The sequence below is a fragment of the Cottoperca gobio genome, chromosome 11 (assembly GCF_900634415.1).
Source record: "Cottoperca gobio chromosome 11, fCotGob3.1, whole genome shotgun sequence".
NCBI lineage: Eukaryota > Metazoa > Chordata > Actinopteri > Perciformes > Bovichtidae > Cottoperca > Cottoperca gobio.
The window spans coordinates 330,001-353,447 of record NC_041365.1 but is presented as its reverse complement, the minus strand read 5'-3'; the positions used below and the strand labels follow the sequence as shown (position 1 = coordinate 353,447).

At 41.9% G+C, this 23,447-nt stretch overlaps 1 protein-coding gene across 2 annotated transcripts in view; it reads left to right on the top strand.

Annotated features, from left to right (window-relative positions):
* Positions 1-15,076: 15,076 nt before the first annotated feature.
* Positions 15,077-23,447, top strand: part of slc66a2 (solute carrier family 66 member 2) — a 55,957-nt gene continuing 47,586 nt past the window's right edge. Inside the window, exons 1-4 of one of the 2 annotated variants that reach the window (XM_029442926.1) lie at positions 15,077-15,277; positions 17,693-17,916; positions 18,354-18,487; positions 20,033-20,083. In XM_029442926.1, coding sequence (XP_029298786.1) covers positions 17,714-17,916; positions 18,354-18,487; positions 20,033-20,083 — 388 coding nt within the window. In that variant the 5' untranslated portion in view covers positions 15,077-15,277; positions 17,693-17,713. Of the gene's footprint in view, positions 15,278-17,162; positions 17,917-18,353; positions 18,488-20,032; positions 20,084-23,447 lie in introns of those variants that run through there. The other variant, XM_029442927.1, reaches the window with a different exon arrangement.

The following is a 23,447-nucleotide window of genomic DNA, read 5'->3' as shown; positions in this document are numbered from 1 at the left end:
AAGCCAAGGCTTGCCCAGCTACAACTGCTAAGTAATGATTCGCTGGCACTCACTGTTCAGGGGAGGGGTTTAGTGAATGGTGAGTAATAGATGCTACTGTCATTCAGGAATGGAATATTATCATAAAATCTATATTTTCAATGCAATGCAGGATTATAGCAGCGTTAACACATGAACATGCGAAATGTTGTCATTGCTTGTATGGTGCAATATTATGATGTCAATGTTATTGTAATGAATGATAACATAGTGTCACTATTAGTTACAATAATGTCAATGCCATGTTATGTCAATATCCTTAGAAATGTGAAACTCTCACACACACACACACACACACACACACACACACACACACACACACACACACACACACACACACACTTGTGCACGCACTTGCTTTTCTTCTCCCTGTCTATTTGCAGAATGCCCCCGACCTGCACACACATGTCACTGACTGCCACACACACACAAACATACACCTTGTTTTCTGATTCAAACACACGTGAGCACACACAAACATTTGCACACGTACCTGTGGCGGGACAACGCTCACATTTCACTGCCATGGCCACCGTGAAGCTGAACCAGTTTCCATGGCGACACAGACAGGGTTGTCTGCTGGATGCCGATCCCCAGGTCACACCCTTTTTTACTAATACAGAGAAAGAGAGAGAGAGAGAGAGAGAGGAAGTGAGACAAATCAAATCAAATCAAATGTATTTATATGTGTCATGTGTCTCAGTGTGCTTTACAGACTGTACATACGACACCTTCTGTCCTCAGACCCTCGCACCGCACAAGGAAAAACTTCCTAAAAGAAACCAACAATTAAAGTGGGAACGTGGAAGAAACAGAAAGATGCAGACAGAGGAATGAAGTGATGGAGAGATGGAGGGATGAGAGGAGAGGGAAAGCGGTGCAGGCCACCCACAGTGGTGTAAAGTATTTAAATCTCTCACTAAAATCAGATCATGTAAGAACACTCCACTAAAAGAACCTCCTGATATTTTAATGTAATTACATGACAACTCCATGTTACTGAAAGGTCCTTTGGTGTGTTAATCCAATGCATGGTCAAGTTTACTGTCAAAGTGTTCTTACATTTGCCATATCACCATATATGTGCATTAAAACTTTGCCCATGATTAGCACAAACATCCTATGTCCCAATACGTTTGCATGTAATGTGCTACACTATGCATGGGTGCATTCAGAGTTTGCATGCAAATATCTGGGACATTGGGAGTTTTGAAGCTTTTCAGTTATTTAGGTGAGTTCCAGACTCTTCACATGATGACCTGCAACCCCACGTCACGTATTCTTCCTTCATGGATTGAAATAAATAAGCAAAGAAGAAACAAGTAAAGAATAGAGGAAAATAAGGCCAAAAAACATAAGTTTTCATTCCTGCCTGTAAATCAGAAGTACTACAAGAGACTTGGAGGGCGAAAGAAAATGAAGGTTGAAAAGAAACATACTGACTCACAAAAGTACTTTTATTTAATTTTTTCATCCTTTGATTGTGTCCTCCCTATCCCTCCAGGGCTGTGTGTAAATAATCTTGTGACTGCTCTAAAGCACACTGCTTGTTGTATTGAATTGTTGTATTTTATTCAATTACGGACAAAAAACAAAGAGTAAAAATTACAATTTGCCTTTTTGCAGGGAGTTAAATCAAATTATTTCTTAATAATGAGCAAATAAGCTCATTAACCAAAATGTCAAACCTTTCCTGTAAGTTTCTTTCTGGGTTCTGGGACAAAGTACTTCCATATCAACAATATTTCCACCCTGTATGTAATTCATGAGAAAATGAATAAATCTATACTAAAACTCTGCTGCTCTCCCACACCTGCCTGCTCCATCCTCCTGCCATGAAAAGACCTCTGTGGCAGCGCAAAGCTGGAAATCAGATTCTATTCCTGTAGATACAAATGTAATCCAGCAGACAGACAGTGATGTATGTTAGAAAGGCCCGGAAATAACTGCTGGGGTAAATTTAGGTGCAGCTCGCCTCTGGCACAGTAGAAGAGAACAGAATATATGAATGAGAGCTGCGAGTCTGCATTTACTATGATAAAGATAACAGGTGGTGGTCATTTGTGGTGTGTGTGTATGTGTGTGTGTGTGTGTGTGTGTGTGTGTGTGTGTGTGTGTGTGTGTGTGTGTGTGTGTGTGTGTGTGTGTGTGTGTGTGAGAGAGAGAGAGAGAGAGAGCGAGAGGCGAAGGTGACAAGCAGGGATTTTCACTTCAAAGACGAGCAGGAGCACAGCGCAGATTAAAGCACACCAGGAATCAAAGAGCCTCAGGTGGTAGGCACACAGCTGTCCCCTGTATGTATACTGTGTGTGTGTGTGTGTGTGTGTGTGTGTGTGTGTGTGTATGTGTGTGTGTGTGTGTGTGTGTGTGTGTGTATGTGTGTGTGTAGGTGTGTGTGTAGGTGTGTGTGCATGTTTGTGTTTTTGCAGAAGAGAGAGTCCATCTATTTTTACCTCTTATCTCTCCCAACACCTCTCCTGGTCCTCGCTCTCTTTGGTTTGCAGGACTTTCAAATTGGAGGTGTTGTTGTCTGAGATGAAGGAAGTCTCCCACAGACGAGAGCTGCTCTCTGTGTGTTTGACCTTGTAGACGTACACAGGAGACGCACCACTCCAGTACTTTTATAGTGTGCAGCATCCCGTGTTGCACAAACAAGCACTGCTGCCACTGTTGGTGGTGTTAGTGCAACTACTGCTGCAGAACTCTGCTGAAGTAAGAGAACCAATACGACAATATAAAAACAACGTAAGGTGTAGAATAGTAGGCGTAGTCACCGTGACGTCATCCATTGTTATGTGAACTTTGGCCGTCGCCATCTTTTTGGAGCTACAAGTGACACGAGAGGATGGAGATTAATGCTAATGTTACCGTTTACCTTCATGAAATGAAAACACACAAGCATATCCTGCTTTATCGTCTATGTTACTCTAAATAAGACGCTCATTTACTAAACTAACATCATGCTGCAATAAAGAAGACTTGAAATTTGCGATTGAGATCATAAACCTATTAAGAAAATGTTTAGTGAGGTAATAAATGAAGTGAGAAGTCGGGTCATTTTCGCATAGACTTCTATGCAATCTTTTTGCAGCCGGTGGAGTCGCCCCCTGCTGGACATTAGAGAGGCTGCAGGTTTACAGTAGAAATAGATTACTCATTATGCAGATTGGCCAGAATGTTTTATTATTTTCACAAACTGTAAAACTAAGTCATATTTTCACCTGTTTTTGGTTAGATTTGACCAAACGGCTGGACACCATCAGGACATTGTATTCAATCATTTGGTTTGACAATCATTTTGTATCAGCTTTAATATATTTCCTTAAATGTCTATCATGAGAGTTAATTCATTCCATTTATAATTGTCTAATTAATTAGATTTTTTTTTTATTCTCTTCAGTTAATTTCCTTTGATGAAAACATGTTCTCTCGTGAATCTAAATGATCCAAACTTGGCAAAATGGGCCAAAACGACAATAACTGTTTTCATTACGCCTTCCTCCGTGTTCATGCACTTAGAAGCCCTCAATACAGAGCACTTCACCATCAGGTCAGTGACGTCCAGGAGATTACTCAAGAGGAAGAGATCTCAGATATAGAGATAGAGATAGAGATAGATAGATAGATAGATAGAGAGAGAGAGAGAGAGAGAGAGAGAGAGAGAGAGAGAGAGAGAGAGAGAGAGAGAGAGAGAGAGAGAGAGAGAGAGAGAGAGAGAGAGAGAAGAGAGAGAGAGAGAGATAGATAGATTGATAGATGATAGATAGAGAGAGAGAGAGAGAGATAGATAGATAGATAGATGAGAGAGAGAGAGAGAGAGAGAGAGAGAGAGAGAGATAGATAGATAGATAGATAGATAGATAGATAGATAGATAGATAGATAGATAGATAGATAGATAGATAGTGTGAGGATCTGTGTATGATGAGAGAAGAGAGGATGCCACTTTAGACTATTGACATTTACTTGTGTTTCACCTGGTAAGTGAAGTGTGCAAAAGTAACATATGGGGGGAGAGAAATAGGGCGAACAAGTGTACACACCCACATGCAATCACACACACACACTCATGCACACTCTCTGAAGTGCTTTCCCCCTATCCAGTGCCAAGTGCTAACCATGCAGACAGCCATTAGAGCCCGTCCCTCCCAGTGGAGAGCACCCGGCGTGGGCCACAGGACTGAAGCTCTCAGCCTCCCCTTTGCAGCCCGTCCACGGCTCTCCACACACCCACTCAGCACTCTCCACCGCGGGGAGAAGAGCGTGTGAACTCCATTTTCCGCCCCAACTCCTGAAGTAGTATCGTGCAATGCCTAAAAAAGTGTCTCCATCTCTCACCCTGTGCAAGGAGCAGAACACATCATCTTATGAGACACTTATTTTCCACTCTCATCTGTCCTATTTTGCTTTTCGTCCAAGTGCCACACACATGGGTAAACACACACACACACACACACACATACACACCCACACACATAAATACACACGCTGACAAGTGTCTGCTTCAGCGCAGGTTGCCACAGTAACACGGTCAGCAGCTTTCTTGCTCTTTGGCTTCGTGGAGCATGAGAGCGAGGCCAGTCAGTGTTTGAAGTGCACTCACACATGCACACGTGCACACGACTCTCTCAGGGTTTCAACAAGTTTGGACTTTGTGAGACCGCAGTGAATGAAATGTCGTCACACCCGTCAAATAAGTATGAAAATGAGTCCCAGTGCATGAATGTATTAACATGTTCAAACAATACAATAGTAATATATAACAGCAAAATGAGTCTGAATCTAGAATCTAAGTCTTAAGAAGCTGGTAGAGCAGCATGATGGTCACCATGGAGACAGTTTCGTGGATATCCTTGTGTCGTTTCTGATCGGGGTGGAAAACCTTTATCTTGTGCTTTCATTGTCCTCTGCACTACTCTCTTCCTTATGTGCGGTTAACACAAGAGTAGAGCGTTCATTTTAAGACATATGATCCTATTTACAAACGTATAGATCCAGATTTCAAACTTTATAAGAAACCATAGGAAACCCTGGTCTTTAAACACATTCACAGTCACACAGCGTGCAGGTTCACTTCAGATCCAAGCACGTATGAACTGTATTCTCTTGCACATAAGAGATGTAAGTTAGTTATATTCCTGCTGGTCTTAGAGGTAATGTGGTGGATGTAAAATGTGGTTAAAGTGATAAAAGAGCAGCAGTGCCTTGATTAATAAATACTGCCATCTACAGCACAAACACTGCAAATGCATCAACACCAATGACATCATGGAAACAATATATAACCAAAACTATGTGGACACCTGAACTTAACATTTATATATATAGTTATATTACAATTTACAAAGCACTTGATTTCTACTCCCAAATGTTTCAATTGAAGATATTCCACAACATAAAACAAGTTTAAATTGTTTATAGATGTTGTAATAAAGAGAGAGGATGACCGATTGCATTTTTATTTTATTGTCCAGATGTTGCAAGTGGGTGGACCAATATCCAAACATTGGCTAAGGCCACTGAACAATTATTTAAAAGGAACACCGCTAAACATTATGTGGAGGATGTGGAGGATAAATGTTTGGTAAAATAATATAAAAATACAAACCATAACAAACTAGCACCACGAGTGGGACCATATAAAACTTCACTCTACATGTTTTATATTTCAGTTTCTAAATGTACCGGTACTGTCTGCCTATTTATTTGAATTACTGAATTCATTTTATTTTCTCTCTTTATTTATTTGTTATTGTTTTGTCCACTTTCTCTTCTTTTTGGGGTTATATTGTCATGTCATCATATTGTTGTTGGTTATGTTATGTTATGATTATTCTGCCTGTATTAAATTAATTTAATTCATTAATTAAACTTAATTAATACAATTAATAAATTAAATTAATAAATTAAATACAGTAAATTGAATTGAATTGAATTGAATTGAATTGAATTGAATTAAATTAAACCTGGCTGTGGACAGGCTCATGTTAACAAATAAAAGGATTTTCACCGTTTTCACAAAATATTTTATTTTCTAAAATATCAATGTATGCTGTAGCTTTAAGGTGCCTCAAACCAAACAATAATAATAATAATAATAATAATGACGATGAGCAAAATATATATTTAAAAAATAAAATAAAAACATTTGATAGACAAGACAACTCTTTAAAATGGTTAAAGTCGAGCAAAATGCTCTGTTAAAAAGATGCGTTTTTAGGCCTGTTTTAAAAGCATCCACAGTCTGTGGCGTCCTCAGATGTTCAGGGAGAGCATTCCACAGTCTGGGAGCGGCAGAGCAGAAGGCGCAATCTCTCATGGTTTTGAGCTTGGTCCTGGAGGGAAGGAGGAGCCTTTACAGAACAGAGGTTTCTTGTGGAGGTTTGTGGGGTGAGCAGTTCTCTGAGGTAGGATGGAGCATTTCCATGAATGCACTGATGGGTGTAAAAGGAGATTTTATAATCAATCCTGAATGAGACCGGGAGCCAGTGCAGTGATTTGAGTATGGGTGTGATGTGTTCGTACTTTCGCACTCTTATGAGGATCCTAGCAGCGCTGTTCTGGATGTATTGCAGCTTCTGGATGTTTTTGCTGGGAATCCCGATGAGAAGTGCGTTGCAGTAGTCAAGTCTGGAGGAGACAAAGGCATGGACAAGCTTTCCAGCATCTGACAGAGAGAGTGTGGGGCGGAGTTTGGCAATATTTTTGAGGTGGTAGAAGGAGTTCTTGTATGTTTGTCTGATGTGGGCCTCAAAGGTCAGGTGAAGATCCATTTTAACACCCAGATTGGTGACTGTTGATGAGAGTGGAATGTTCTGACCGGAGAAGGTGATGCAGGTTATGGAGGAGGACTGGACCTGATGTGAGGTGCCAACTAGAAGGGCTTCGGTTTTAGTGCTGTTTAATTGGAGGAAATTGTGCTTCATCCACGCCTCTATCTCCTCCAGGCAAGTGGTTAATGTGGATGATGGCAGAGGTGCAGAGGGGGTTGGGTTAGTTCTGATGTAGAGTTGTGTGTCATCAGCATAGCAATGGAACGATATTCCATGCCGGTTGATGACACGACCAAGGGGGGACATGTAGATGGTGAAAAGAGTGGGGCCCAGGACAGATCCTTGAGGGACACCACAGGTGACAGGGTGTGTTTGTGATTTTGACACTCCCAAGGTGACATGCTCAGTCCTCCCAGTGAGATATGAGGTGAACCAGTTTAGGGCCGAGTGAGAGAGTCCGATTGTGGAGTGAAGACGGTTGAGGAGAATGTCATGATCAACGGTATCAAATGCTGCAGTTAGATCAAGGAGGATGAGGAGAGATGGAGATCCAGCATCAGCTGTCATCAGCAGATCGTTGGTGACCCTAACCAGGGCAGTTTGTGTACTGTGGCCAGGGCGAAAACCAAACTGGAATCTTTCAAAGAGGTTATTGAAGTTGAGATGGTCCTGAATCTGAGTGGCAACTACTTTTTCCAGCACCTTGGATAGAAATGGCAGGTTGGAGATGGGTCTGTAGTTGTCAAGGACATCTGGGTCTAAGGTGGGTTTTTTGAGGAGTGGTTTGATGACAGCAGTTTTTAAAGGGGATGGAACATGACCAGACTGGAGGGAGTGGTTTATCACTGTAGTGATGAGGGGACTTATGGCACAAATATTAGATTTGACCAGGGCTGTGGGAAAGGGGTCCAGGGCACATCTCATCTTTTTGATGATGGCCTCAACCTCTTGCTGCGAGATGTCAGTGAAGCGGCAAAGAGGCTGGGTAGGTCCAGGCTGGGGGTTGACAGTCGGGACTGACAGAGCAGAGGAGTTGGAGAGGAGAGAGCGGATGGTATCTACTTTTTTTCTGAACAATGCGATGAAATTGTCACACTGCTCCTCTGTGGTGTCTTGGTGTAAGGGATTTTGAGGTTTGTGGAAAAAAGTTGCTTGGAGTTGCCAGGGCTATTGTTGATGATGTTGGAGTAGAAAAGTGACCGTGTGTCTCTGAGGGACTTTGCGTAGGCCTTTTGGTGGTCTCGGTATGCCTGTTTGTGAACAGTGAGTCCTGAAGCCTTGAGGTGCCGCTCGAGGACACGCCCCGCTGTCTTCATCTTCCGCAGCTCGCAGGTGTACCAGGGGGCTGAGCGTGAGAACGTGACTGTTCTGGTTTTGACAGGGGCGTGGAGATCCAGGAGACTGCTCAGAGATTTGTTGAAAAGTCCACAGATTCATTGACTGATGTGAGATTTATAGCGGAGAGATGCTGGAGATCCGAGGTCATGGTGTCCGGGTTGATGTTTTTCAGATTTCTGAAATGGATTTGACGTTATGGTTTGGTGTAGGGAAGCAGGATTGGCAGATCCATTGTGATGGCCTTGTGATCCGACACAGCCAGATCGTAAACAGATAGATTACGGATGGGGGCAGAGATTGTGATGACTAGGTCAAGTGTGTGTCCCCTAGTGTGTGTGGGGACATCAACATGTTGAATGAGGTTGAGGCAGTCCAGAAGGTGTAGGAACTCGGTTTCACAGTGACATGAGGGGGTGTCAACGTGAATATTTGTATCTCCAAGTATTATAATATTTCCAGAAGTAGTGTAAAGTGTAGTTAGAAGGTCGTGCATCTCTGGGATGAAAGCTGAGTTGGGTTTCGGAGGTCGGTAGATGAGAAGTATTGTCAGGGTGATGGGTGGTTTACATTTAAATCCAAGGCATTCAAATGAGGATAGTACAGGTAGAGGCAAGGGGGACAGTTTCAGTTCTTTTCTGTGTATTATTGCTAAGCCGCCACCACGACCAGTGCTGCAAGCCTTTTCTAGGTAGCTGTAGCCAGGGGGACAGACTTAATTTAGGGCAGAGTAAACCTCTGGCTGTTGCCACGTTTCCGTAAGGCACATAAAGTCTATTCCCTTGTCCATGATGTGGTCTTGTATGAAAGATGATTTGTTGGTTAGGGATTGTGCATTAAAAAGTTATATTTTGACTCTGGTTGAAATAGTGGATTTCCGTAGAGTCCAGAGTAGACTGAAATCCACTCCACGTTTTCTGCTCTGCTCAATGTGTAGCGATCTTGCGGTGTTTCTCGTGCTATTAACACCGAGAGCGTTAGTCCTCTGACTGACAGACGTGCGACAGTGGTCCAGATGGAAGGAATGGTCGACAGGCGGGCCAGGCTGGTAGTAAACAAACTTTCTACGGGAGCCTCTGTGAGTGTACCGAGGTCTTCGTAGGAGTCCAACTTGTTTGATGGCTGAGACGTTGGAGTTGTGTAGTTGTTGAGACTCAGCAGTTGCGTGACCATGAAACCATGAAAAACATCTCCAGACCAAAATAATAAGGGCAGTGAAACACCTTTGACTATATGCTTTGAGTACTTTGTTTAACTGAATGAAACTACTATTTAATATACAAGTATAATAAAGGTAGAAGCTGAGCAAAGAGACTTCAGCACCACGGACAGCGACACACAGACTCCCTGTAATGAGCACATGTGGCCACTAGAGGGCGCTGCAGCTTCATGTCTGCAGCTCTAAGACCCCCTGAGGTCTTCACTGAATGTGACTTCTGTGCATTTTCTTGTATTAGCACCACCTGCTGAAGTGTCCAAGAGCAAGGAGGAGGTGCTGACCGTGACCTTTGACCTTTTTGTGAAGTGGAGCAAAGAGAAAAGATAAGTTGAGTTTACCTACAATGATAAATAATAATAATAATAATAATAATAATAATAATAATAATAATAATAATAATAAACTTTATTTGTATAGCACCTTTCATACAAGAATTGCAGCCCAAAGTGCTTCACAGCAAAAACATAACAATTAGTACAAGATTAGACAGAATAAGAGCATTTACAGTATAGTAATCACAGTGTAGATGTAAATTAGTCTGAAGTACCATTATAAAAATAGCAGAATTAAAATAATATAAAATAGCAGAATTAAAATAATATAAAATTGCAAAATTAAAATAGTATAAAATAACATTGGAGATCATGCCTAGTTTCCGTATCTGTGCCGTACTTAATGACCCTCCTGAAACCACATTCATCACCATTCTTGTAAATGTTTTAAACTATCAGAGCCATATTTTGAAATCATGGCTTTTCAGCCATCCCTGTGGAGGTTGGGGGCATTGAACCTGAGTGGGCGATGTTCAAAACCTCTATTGCTGAAGCTGCGGTGATGAGCTGTGGTCTCAAGGTCTTAGGTGCCTCAAGGGGCGGTAACCCTCGAACACCGTGGTGGACCCCGGTGGTCAGGGAAGCCGTCCGACTGAAGAAGGAGTCCTTCCGGGTTATGTTATCCGGGAGGACTCCGGAAACAGTTGCAGGGTATCGAAGGACTAGAAGGGCGGCAGCTTCTGCCGTGTCAGAGGCAAAGCAGCGGGTGTGGGAGAAGTTCGGAGAAGCTATGGAGAAGGACTTTCGGTCGGCACCAAGGTGCTTCTGGAAAACCATCCGGCACCTCAGGAGGGGGAAGCGAGGAACCATCCAAGCTGTGTACAGCAAGGGTGGGACCCTGCTGACTTCAACTGAGAAGGTTATCGGCCGGTGGAAGGAGCACTTTGAGGAACTCCTGAATCCGACTAACACGCCCTCTATGGTTGAGGCAGAGCTGGAAGCTGATGGGGGATCATCGTCAATTTCCCTGATGGAAGTCACTGAGGTAGTCAAACAACTCCACAGTGGCAAAGCCGCAGGGGTTGATGAGATCCGTCCAGAAATGCTGAAGGCTTTGGGTGTTGAGGGGCTGTCTTGGTTGACACGCCTCGTCAACATTGCGTGGAAGTCTGGGACAGTGCCTAGGGGTTGGCAGACCGGGGTGGTGGTTCCCCTATTTAAAAAGGGGGACCAGAGAGTGTGTGCCAACTACAGAGGTATCACACTTCTCAGCCTCCCTGGTAAAGTCTACTCCAAGGTACTGGAAAGGAGGGTTCGGCCGGTAGTCGAACCTCTGATTGAAGAGGAACAATGCGGATTCCGTCCTGGTCGTGGAACAACGGACCAACTCTTCACTCTCGCAAGGATCCTGGAGGGGGCCTGGGAGTACGCCCATCCGGTCTACATGTGTTTTGTGGATCTGGAGAAGGCGTATGACCGGGTCCCCCGGGTGATACTGTGGGAGGTGCTGCGGGAGTATGGGGTGAGGGGGTCACTTTTGAGGGCCATCCAATCCCTGTATGCCCAAAGCGAGAGTTGTGTCCGGATACTCGGCAGTAAGTCGGACTCCTTTCCCGTGAATGTTGGCCTCCGCCAGGGCTGCGCTTTATCACCAATCCTGTTCGTGATTTTCATGGATAGGATATCGAGGCGTAGTCGTGGAGGAGAGGGGTTGCAGTTCGGTGACCTGAGGATCTCATCGCTGCTCTTTGCAGATGATGTGGTCCTTATGGCATCATCGGTCTGTGACCTTCAACAGTCACTGGATCGGTTCGCAGCCGAGTGTGAAGCGGTTGGGATGAGGATCAGCACCTCCAAATCTGAGGCCATGGCTTTCAGCAGGAAACCGGTGGATTGCCTACTCCGGGTAGGGAATGAGCCATTACCCCAAGTGAAGGAGTTCAAGTACCTCGGGGTCTTGTTCGCGAGTGAGGGGACAATGGAGCGAGAGATTGGCCGGAGAATCGGAGCAGCGGGGGCGGTATTACAGTCACTTTACCGCACCGTTGTGACGAAAAGAGAGCTGAGCCAGAAGGCAAAGCTCTCAATCTACCAGTCGATCTTCGTTCCTACCCTCACCTATGGTCATGAAGGCTGGGTCATGACCGAAAGAACGAGATCACGGGTACAAGCGGCCAAAATGGGTTTTCTCAGACGGGTGGCTGGCGTCTCCCTTAGAGATAGGGTGAGAAGCTCAGCCATCCGTGAGAGACTCGGAGTAGAGCCGCTGCTCCTTTACGTTGAAAGGAGCCAGTTGAGGTGGTTCGGGCATCTAGTAAGGATGCCACCTGGGCGCCTCCCTAGGGAGGTGTTCCAGGTACGTCCAGCTGGGAGGAGACCCCGGGGAAGACCCAGGACTCGGTGGAGAGATTATATCTCCTCACTGGCCTGGGAACGCCTCAGGATCCCCCAGTCGGAGCTGGAGGATGTGGCCCGGAGAAGGGAAGATTGGGGTTCCTTACTGGAGCTGCTGCCCCCGCGACCCGATCCCGGATAAGCGGTAGACGATGGATGGATGGATGGAGATCAACAATGGGCCCCATGTGGCCCTTCAACTGCTTTACTCCCTTCAGTTAAAGCCAGTTTTTCTCCAATACACATTTATCAGAGAAACTTCCTCTTGTTCCCGTGGTAACAGTCTCTATTTGATCTCAGGTTTTTCAAAAATACACACTCTGCAATGTATCTCAGTTACCTTTACACATTCAATGTTAAACCAGTTATATAAAAAATTAATGAAATCATTCAAATTAGTTTAAAGTAGCAGCATTAAAAGGCTAAAGTAAAGAGATATAAAATATCACCATTAAAAGGCTAAAGTAAAGAGATATAAAATATCACCATTAAAAGGCTAAAGTAAAGAGATGTAAAATATCACCATTAAAAGGCTAAAGTAAAGAGATATAAAATATCACTATTAAAAGGCTAAAGTAAAAAGATATAAAATATCACCATTAAAAGGCTAAAGTATAAAGATATAAAATATCACCATTAAAAGGCTAAAGTGAAGAGATATAAAATATCACTATTAAAAGGCTAAAGTATAAAGATATAAAATATCACCATTAAAAGGCTAAAGTAAAGAGATATAAAATATCACTATTAAAAGGCTAAAGTAAAAATATATAAAATATCACCATTAAAAGGCTAAAGTAAAGAGATATAAAATATCACCATTAAAAGGCTAAAGTAAAGAGATATAAAATATCACTATTAAAAGGCTAAAGTAAAAAGATATAAAATATCACCATTAAAAGGCTAAAGTATAAAGATATAAAATATCACCATTAAAAGGCTAAAGTAAAGAGATATAAAATATCACTATTAAAAGGCTAAAGTAAAAATATATAAAATATCACCATTAAAAGGCTAAAGTAAAGAGATATAAAATATCACTATTAAAAGGCTAAAGTAAAAAGATATGTAAATGATAGATTTAGTCTCCCGACCACCAAAAGTTAGCGTTAGATAATACCTCATACGCATTTAAACATAACATTTCAGAAAACAAATAATACAAAAAATATTTTTCTTAATGTAAAAAAAAGGAGTCTGTAGATAAATATTGAAATTGATTTTAAAAAATCTTTATTTGGCTCTTGCATGTTATTTAAAGGCTAATCTGTATGGAAGCCCATTTCCAAAAAATCCTGCTAGTCACTATAATAAGAAACTTTCTTGAAATAATGTGAAACTCATTGAATAATGACTTATCTATTTAAAAAAAAGACAATTTAATATCTCTAAACAATGAGAAACTGTCAAAATAATGACTTTGTATCGCAACATAAGAAATGTATGCAAAAATAAGAATAATTTATCTTGAAACGACTTAATATCTCAAATATAATGACTTATTGAAGTTTCTCAATATTGATACTGTCATTATTTTTGAGGTTTCTCATTATTGTGACTTGCAGGATTTATTACACACATACATAGAGCAACACCACGTGCATTAAACAGGTTTAGCAGAGTTGTACATGATATAGTATTATGCTCTGAAATAAATTGCATAGATGTGATAGAATAGTATATTCTCCAAAAAAAGCAAGAAAAGTAAAAAGAATCCTTCAGTTTGCAGATCCGGTCGTCTATTAGCAATGTGGCAGCTTCCTGTAAAAGTCTCCACTGGATAGCTCACGTTACTTTGCATTTGTAAACCGTTTTATGGGGACATTATAAAAAGGTGAAAGCAGAACACTAACATTTAGATTGATATGTTGAGATGCATTTCTGTGAACAAATTATACATTTAGTCAGCGGTTCAAATGGCTTTGGGTGGTTTTTGTTATAACTGTGTTTTTCAAAACAACATTTTCTTAAATTACGATGCCACTGTGTGCGTTTTAAGTGATGAGTTCAGGGACACACAGCCGACCTGAGCAAAGAAGCCGGATACAGTGCACGGAGCGTCGTGTAAAATGTAGAAGTCGTGATAGCAACAAGTTTTAGATTTTTAAATATGAAGATACCCTTGTTAAAATGGTTAAGTATGTGCAGCTGAAGAACAGTTCAAGTACCAGTTAATTAACTTATTTGATAATATTGCATGAGGTAGCGAATGCATCCGATGTTTTTGTTGTGCGCTGACGGTACAAAGAAGATATTCTTTGGTTAGAAAACATTGAATATAAAATAAACCACGTTTGTTTAAAGTAAATCTCTACAAGGTGCACTTTGGTCAGCTGTGTTCTGATTGGACACGCTTTGAAAACAAACATATTTCTAATTTGTTTTTGTCACAGAGCTCCACACAGATTTCTTAGCAGTGTCGAAGCACTTTGGACAACGTGCACATTTGGCTAAGCTTTAAAGTGATATCATACTTAAGAGGTAAACTGAACTTTGCAGTCACGACTAGAGGGGCATCAACAAGAGCCTCGGAGGTCACATGGTAGGAGGTCATGCGACAGATGAACTGCAGGCTGTCACTTGGAACCGGCAGACTCCTCCATACCAGCCTGCGTCATGAGCTCAGACACGTTGTTCTCAAGGTCATCAATGCGGGTTCCCATCTCATCTAGTGTGAAAGTGAAGGACAAATCTGATAGGAACTGAGCAGTCAGAACCAGAACAATGTACAGAAAATATGTTGGTATCAGAGGCGTTCAGAGGCCTGAACTACGAAGCAGGATTTGGAGTTAGTGCAGTAACTTCAGGTTCAGGTTAGAAGATTGTGTTATTAAGAACACATTTGCCTTTTTCCTATTATGACAAGTCAAAGTGAAAAAAGGCTGAAGTGAAGAAGACAATATGTACCAAATATACTTCCCTGAAATTAATATAATTGAGCTTTTGTGGCGTATTTCCCAGTCGACCACCGTTAAACTGGGTTTGAACGCCCCCTAGAGGCCATGCGTGATACCACAGGTGTGTTTGACAGGGAGGACACGTCGTTGATTAGTAAAAAGCTCTCAGATGCGTTTAGATACCTTACATCATGCAGTAAAGTTACCAGCTGTGTGAAAAGTTACTGTAGGAACAGGTTAATAAAAAGGATATTTTTGGAGTCCAGCTGCTCAGACATCACCAGGAATCTTCCCTGAAGTCGCTGCATCGTTTCCTCCATCTAAAGGGAAGGAAACGCGTCAGGAAATAAGTATGTATGCGTGTGTGTGTGTGTGTGTGTGTGTGTGTGTGTGTGTGCGTGTGTGTGTGTGTCAGAGAAACTTACCGCCTCTGTCATATCTTTCGCTGCTTTGCAGTCTGTTTTCGACATCGTTTCTTTAATAACTGTATTAATATTTCGTTGGAATCTAAATATTAGCCATACAAACTGAGTATTATTGTTTGTGTTGGTTAAAAAGGGACAACGACTGCAAACATCCCCTCTCTGTTTCTCCTCTAAAACGTTAGCAGTGACTCTCATAACTTTGCGGTGAATTGAGTTGCACAGAGTGAAAACAATGTGACTTCCGCCTTTAGTGTTCATAATTTCAAAATAAAAGTCACTTTCGCGAAAGCGTTGCTACATTGTTTTCTTCTACAGATAAATCTCAAAGAGAGAAAAAATGTGTATGTTTTAAGAGTATTGTGTGCAGATTAGTTATTTTTTATTTTTCTTCGAGGCTTGTTATGATATAAAAGAAAATGAAAGGAAACTCAATTTAAAATGTTTTAGCTATGGTGTCTGTTAATGTGATTGGTTACTTCAGTTACTGGGGTAAATGTTGGTGATCGTATGTTAAGGCTTGGAAACGTGTCTGCAATACCAAATGTGAAGTTATTTTCAGCAAGTCATGAAAGTCTCAAATAGCTTCACCCAAAGATAAATTCCCTGCAAGTGGCAGGTCCTGTGCTTTCATTATGAAGGATACATGTTGCTGAACTTCCGGTCTCATGCTGATTTACTTTGACTAGCTTGACTTTGAGATCTGTATTGGTATGTGTGCATGGTTGCATATCGTGCAAGGCATTGTTTTTTTTTTAACTCTTTGCCCACCAGCTGATCCTGTCAGGCAGGTCGCTGTGTTCTGACGGATGTGGAGGCGTAGCAACAATTCACTCTCCCTTCACTGAGTTTTGGTTTTTATATAAGAGATTATCCTGAATCATTGTGACAGATGAGAGGTTGTCTGCCACAAGGGTTGCATAACTTTCATTAAAAACCTTCTTAAATCTGGATAATCTGGATTTTGTGTCACTGACAGTCACTCCTGCTGAATATGTTACATTTGAACTGTGTGAAGTGCTACGCAATAAGTCACCTAAAATAAATCAGGTTACATAATATATTTAAGAAGATGAAGCTCTACCAAGAGGGCAGAACAGGAGCAGAGTGAGATTCTTTACTTTCTATGTTAGGCCCCTTCTGCAATGGTTGTTACTCTTTAAATACAATATTTATTCCCTGCAGCAGGGCCGGATTATCTAAGAGTGGGGCTCCTGGGTTCGGGGGAGTTGTTGCACTCAGTAAATGCTGATAGATTCGCTAGCTAACCTGATGACTTCATCATGAAATATTCAATAATGTGTATCACTGGTGATACAATTACTTTACAATGACAAAACTAAATAATTAACTGTGTATATGCATGCTCTTCCAAACTGCTGACACAATCGAGATGCACATTTAGACATCCTATTCTAGAGCTATTGACCACTAACAAAACAAGATTAGGAATTATTAGTGTGAACTTTTATTTACTTTACATCAAATATAATCTATATGTTTGAACCCATTTTCCTATTTATAAAGTTGTCTGTCCAAAATAAATGTGATGGATCACAGTGAAAGAACAAATGAAATATTATCAGAATTACAAAAAAGCATGTGTAGTCTATATTTATTTTATATTTAACTCAATTAAACATCTTGAAGGATGCTTGTTTTACTTTTGCCTCTGCAAATCAGAACAAATAATGTTCCTGCGGGAGGCGTAAACTCAGCGTTTCTGGGAGTGCGTGAACTATCTTGAGTCAGTCGAACATCTTTGACGTAACGCGTGACGTGTTACGTTTCAGGAAGTGTGAGCGCGATTGAAAAAAAACACTGTGTGCCAGTCAGTGAGGCAACAATTGCAATAGAGACCCTGTGGGGGGGAAATGCTGTTTTATTTCTAGTTTCCTGACAATTTCCGGAATCTTCGGCAGTTTCTTCTTCGGAGTTTAGTGCAACGTTGTTTTTAAACAACGCACGCGAGCGTTAACAGAAGTGTTTGTACGTATTTAGAAGATTAACAGCTGTCTCTACTGCAGACACTGCCGCTGCCTTTAGTGAGCGTTGTGTCGGTTCTGCAGCTCATATCTGCATGTTGTCACTGTTTGGATATTATCTCAGATATAACTGTTACGAGCCCTCCGGCTCTTCGTTTCTTCGTTTCTGATTCCTCGCTCGGCTTGTGATGTCGTGGCAGTAGCTGCCTCTTTGTCTGTGTGCAGACTGTGCAGGGAAAACACGGATGTTACTCGTCAAAACTCAGTGCAAGAACCCAGAGGAGGATCAACACCGTGTACTAGTCTCCATTGAGCCAGTGACAGCCAGCTGACACCTCCTCACAACTTCTTCCCCCAGGTGTTGGGACTGCTGTGCAACATGGAGGATGAGATGTTTGAGCAGATTCTGTCCGTGTTTCACAACCTGGTGGCCTGGGTGGCTGCTGGGGCCATGGTGTTCGGGGGGCTGGTGCCCTACATCCCGCAGTACAGAGACATCCGCCGGACTCAGAATGCAGAGGGCTTCTCGACATACGTGTGCCTGGTCCTCCTGGTGGCAAACATCCTACGGATTCTCTTCAGGTAACAACTTTAACGCTTTATTTGCTTATAAACCAAAGTGTATTCCTTATTGTACAATAGTTTCAAGAATCAGTTGGATACAAGCTGCAACCTACTGACACACGTGATCCACTCACACAAGTTACCACTTCGTTAACAGCTGCTGGCGGGTTGGATGCAAACCTCCATTCATAAAATCTGCCAATTTAATACTTTTGAAAACCCAAACTAACTAACGCAGTTTGCACTAATCTAATACGGTAGTTGGTGGGTTTTGGACAGATAAAAAGTTCCGTTGATATCTGATATCTTCCTGGAGGTTACATAACGTTTTGAAATCTGCTGCTGCACAGACTCCATAAGAGAACTATTTAGTGTCCTGGTTGCACAGCTTTAACTGTGTTCTCCTGCCTGCTTCATATCACAGAGTAACACTTTATTTTGTTTTTCTCCATCAGATTTGGCCGCTACTTCGAGACACTGCTGCTGTGGCAGAGCATCATCATGATCGCCACCATGCTCATCATGCTGAACCTGTGCACCAATGTCCGCACGGCCGCTGAACTCAACACCAAGAGACGCTCCTTCATAGGTCAGACACTGTGTGTGTGTGTGTGTGTGTGTGTGTGTGTGTGTGTGTGTGTGTGTGTGTGTGTGTGTGTGTGAGACAGAGATGTGATCGTGTGTAAGAGTATAATAATATCAGTGAGTGTGGATAATGTGTGTGAGCATGGTGTTAACCCTTCTCCTTGCCTCCCAGTGTGAGTGTACAAAGGGGGGGGGGGGGCACTCCTTGAAATGGATTCTTTGAACAATCCAGTTAAAGCTGCCTCAACAACTAACAAGCATTGAAGTTATTTTTCGAAAGGATTTGTTCTTATTGTTTCTCAAATATGAAGAATTCCTGCTTTATGTTTAAGTCTTTGTGAATTTAATATCTTTGAGTTTTTGCATTTTATAAAGTAAATGTATTTATTTAATCAGCAGATGCATAAAACATTTAAATAATCTTGATTATACTAATATTATGATAGGGAAAACTATTCTGTTAATACAAATAAGAGAGGAAATAATCCTCCTAAATGCAATAAAGTTACTTAAACTGAGACGTGAGATGAGAAGACACCTCCAGCCTTATGAAGTTCCTCACAATGTTCACGCATTGGATCCTGTTTCCTTTGCACACAAGTGGACCCTCTGTGGGTTGTTGAGTCACGTGATGCCTGTATCACATGCTGTGTGTTACTGCTGCTCCAGGGCTGTGGAGGTTTGAGAGCTGATGACACAACACAGATGAAAAGAATCCACCACAGGAAGCTGAAATACTGCCGTCTCCATTCAAACAGGGAAACCTGCAGCTGGAGGCCAGTCGGCCATCTTGAAAACCTCCGTTAGTCCGGAAAGATGCATTAAAAGCTGCGTCTTCCTGACATGGTGATTGTACTACCATGCAGCTGAGATGTTTCTGTATATATGTGTGTTGTACACCAGTTGTAGCATCGCAGTCCCAGTCGGACATTTGAAAACTTCTGGAAGGAAGGGAAAGTTTTTCATTTTGAGAACAAAGATTCTTCCCAAGTGTGTAGAATCCAACATCTGCAGCACCACAATACTTATTAGCACTAATCCTTATCGTGTTTCCTTTAATATTCTGATGGATTGTTCCCTAACGCTCACTAATTGTATCTTGTTTGTTTAATCTATAAGCAACAAGTTTAAGAAAAGGAAATCCTCCTGTGTATATCATTTAAGAATTGAAGTGGTCTGATGACCTCATCACCTTCAAAGCATTGTGAAGACTAAACCACAGACGCAGAACGTCTCTCGTCTGAAAGAAACGGAAGCGTGTGTCTTTATGAAGGACGTCACTTTGAGAAGCTCATTGAGAAAAATTATTTTTTAGGTGCAAAGAGGCCACAGAGGCACAAACTCTGCAAGTGGGAGCGCTGTTGCCTGTTGCATCACTGTAGTCGATGATGTAACCGCAGCTTTGGTGGTTTCACCTCATGAAATGTCACAAAGTATTACAAAGTCATGCCCAAGTTCGGTAACCTGACGCGTCACCTCTAGCTTTGCTGAAATGAAGAAAACCAAGCTCTGTCTCTTTCCCTGTTTCTCCTCTATTTGTCGTCTGTAGCAACAGACGGTAAGGACGAGGAGATCAGAATCCCTAAGAGGCTCTTTCTGGGTATGTACAGAACTTACTGTGTCGACCATGAAACATCCGTTGTAGTTCATCTCTCCATCTGTGTCTCATGCATGCTGACCCTGTGTGGCTCTCCCTCCAGCGCAGCCAGCACTAACTGATGACTAACACCATTGTCTGAAGCATGAGTCCATTTCACACGCATGTAGTCCTGCTGTTGCATCCATGTGATGCTTTCAATGCATGTTACACGTCACACCCTCACAACTGTACAGCGGCGTATAAGGCTCATTGTAGGTGCAACAACAATGTCATTATAAATCTGGGGGGGGCGGGAAATATTCAGAGAAACAACTCGGAATGAATTTGTGAATCTGCAAGAAAAATGTAATTTTCTTTATCTTAAATTTGCGACTTTAATCCTGGAAATTCTGAGTTTTTTCTCGGGGGGGAACCCGACCCGACCCCCGACTCCCGACTCCATCTTTTTAATTATTTTCTTTACCCACATTGGCTTTAATATGCCGGCAAACAAATGAAGGATACGCTTTCATTGAAAGACGTGTGCATGTGAGGGTTATGTGTTTGTGCTCGAATCTGGAAGAAGAAATGAAAAGTAAAATTATCCTGAACACGTTATTAGTTCTCAGTGATTTACAGTCGACTAACTTCTCCGTAGTATAGTTTTAAGCCTTTCACTGACATCGTGTTGTTTTTCTAACTTTATGCTTGTTTGTTATTATCTCTCAAAGTGTTTTTATAATCACTTAATGGACCTCACACTGGTGCGTGCTTCTTTCTTCTTGCTCTGAACTGTGAATGTAAAGCATCTTTTTAATGGCTGGTTTCTGCACGTTGATGTTGTCGTCTAACCGGCTCTTTAAGAGTGTTCCTTGAACTACGCTTAGGTTTCAGCACAAAGGCCCCTTCTTATAATGGATGTCAAGAAATCATGTGGTGTGTACCGAGCTGACAGTCGCAGCACAACAGGAGAAAAGCTGCGTGCGTGCGTGTGGATAGATTTAGTCTTTTTTTTCCCCATCAATGATTGGGATTATATTTCAAAGCTTTCTGAGAGGATATTGAGGTTTAAACGATACATTTTCTGGAGACTAATTAAGGATACAGCTTGTTTATTATGGTCAACAGCTTCAATGAGGGAAAAACAAAACCAACAATTACTCGATCGTCCTGACAACAAGTGTTTCCTGTTTATATAAAGCCCGACATGTCTTGTTCTTCTGTCCCATGGAGCTCCACTGTCGTCCATTAAAAACACATCAATGAGCCTCTGCTGTTGCATTAAGTGACATGTTCCTTTTATTACGCATGAACACACCACACACTAGTTTATTTCCAATCCCACATACTCCGTCCTGCTGCTGTTACTCACCACAGCACGACATGTGTATTAATCCGCAGCTGAAAATAGTCCATGATAGGCACAGTAGGTCGATGGGAAGTACGTTGAGACGGAGTAGCGTATTGTTGGTTTTGATCTTTTTTAATAGATTTGTTGATATAGATGTATGTATTGTATGTATATATATATATATGTATATATGTATGTATGTTGTATATATATATATATATATATATGTATATCATATATGTCTGTGTATATATATATATTCTATATGTCTTGTCTGTCTATATCTATCTATCTATATGTTCTCGTCTATATCTCTATCTATCTATCTATCTATGTATCTCTCTCTCCTATCTCTATCATCGCTCTCTCTCTCCTCTGTCTCTCTCTCTCTCTCTCTCTCATCTCTCTCTCTCTCTGTCTCTCTACTGTGTCTCCTCTCTCTCTCTCTCTCTCTCTAGTGTCTCTCCGCTGTCTCTATCTCTCTCTCTGTGTCTTATCTAGTCTCTCTCTCTATCCTCTCTCTCTCTCTCTCTCTCTATGTGTCTATTCTGTCTCTTCTTCTCTACTACTCTCTCTATGTGTCATATTATGTGTGTCTATTCTCTCTATATATCCATGTGTGTTGTATATATAATTATAGTATACATGTGTGTGTTTATATATATTATCTATATATATATACATGTGTTTGTGTGTATACTATCTCTATCTATCTTGTGTGTATATACTATCTATCATCTTATATATCCTATCTCTCTATTCCTACTAATCTATACTGTGTGTGTTTATATAATCTCTCTATCTCTCTATCTCCATCTCTATCTCTCCTGTTGTCTATCTCTCTCTACTCTACCTCTTTGTGTGTGTGTCTCTCCATCTCTCTCTCTCTCTCTCTCTTCTCTCATCTCTCTATCGATCTCTATCTCTCTCGCTCTCATATATCTCATATCGATCCTCATGTCTATACCCACCCCCCCACTACTCTCTATCTCTCTACCCACCTCTCTATATCTCTCTCTCTCTCTCTCTCTATACTATCCACACACCCCACATTATATCTATCTCTATATCTCTCTCTATCTCTCACCTGTGTCTCTGTGTGTGTCTCTCTCTCTCGCTCTCTCTCTCTCTCTTATCTCTCTATCTCTCGATACTCTCTCTCTCTCTCTCTCCTCTCCCTCCTGTTCCTCTCTCTATGTTTCTCTCATCTCTATCTCCATGTGTCTCTCTCTATCTGTCCCTCTCTCTCTCTCTCTCCCTTCTCTCTCTCCCTGTGTTCTCTCTCTACTCCCTGTCTCTCTCTCTCTCTCCCTCTGTATCTGTCTCTCTATATATACTGTATATTCTCCCTGTCTATCTCTCCCTGTCTATCTCTCTCTCTCTACATGTCTCTCTCTATCTCCTCTATCTCTATCCTCTGTCTCTGTGTGTCTATCTCTCTCTCTCTCTCTCTCTTCCTCTCTCTCTCTCCTTGTCTCTGTGTGTCTCTCCTCTCTCTATCGCTCTCTCTCTCTCTCTCTCTCTCTCTCTCTCTCCTGTCTGTCTGTCTGTCTGTATGTATTCTCTCTACTATCTCCCGTCCCCTGTCTGTATGTCGGTCTCTGTCCTGTCTTCTCTCTCTTATCTCTCTCTACCGTATGTACTGTCTCTGTCTGTCTGTCTCTCTCCTCTCTCTCTCTTCTACCTGTATGTCTGTATGTCTCGGTCTGTCTGTACTGTCTCTCTGTCTGTCTGTCTCTCTTCTCTCTCTCCTCCTCCTCTCTCTCCTGTTCTGTCTGTCTGTCTGTCTGTCGCTGTCTGTCTGTCTGTCTCTTGTCTGTCTGTCTCTGTCTCTCTCTGTCTCTGTTCTGTATGTCTCTGTCGGTCTGTCTCTGTCTCTCTCTCTGTCTGTGTCGCACTCTGTGTTCTGTCTCCTCTCTGTCTGTCTTTCTGTCTGTCGCCTCTTCTCTCTCTCTGTCTGTCTTCTGTCCCTGTCTGTCTGTATTGTCTCTCTCTCTCTATGTCTCCTCTGTCTGTTCTGTCTGTCTGTATCGT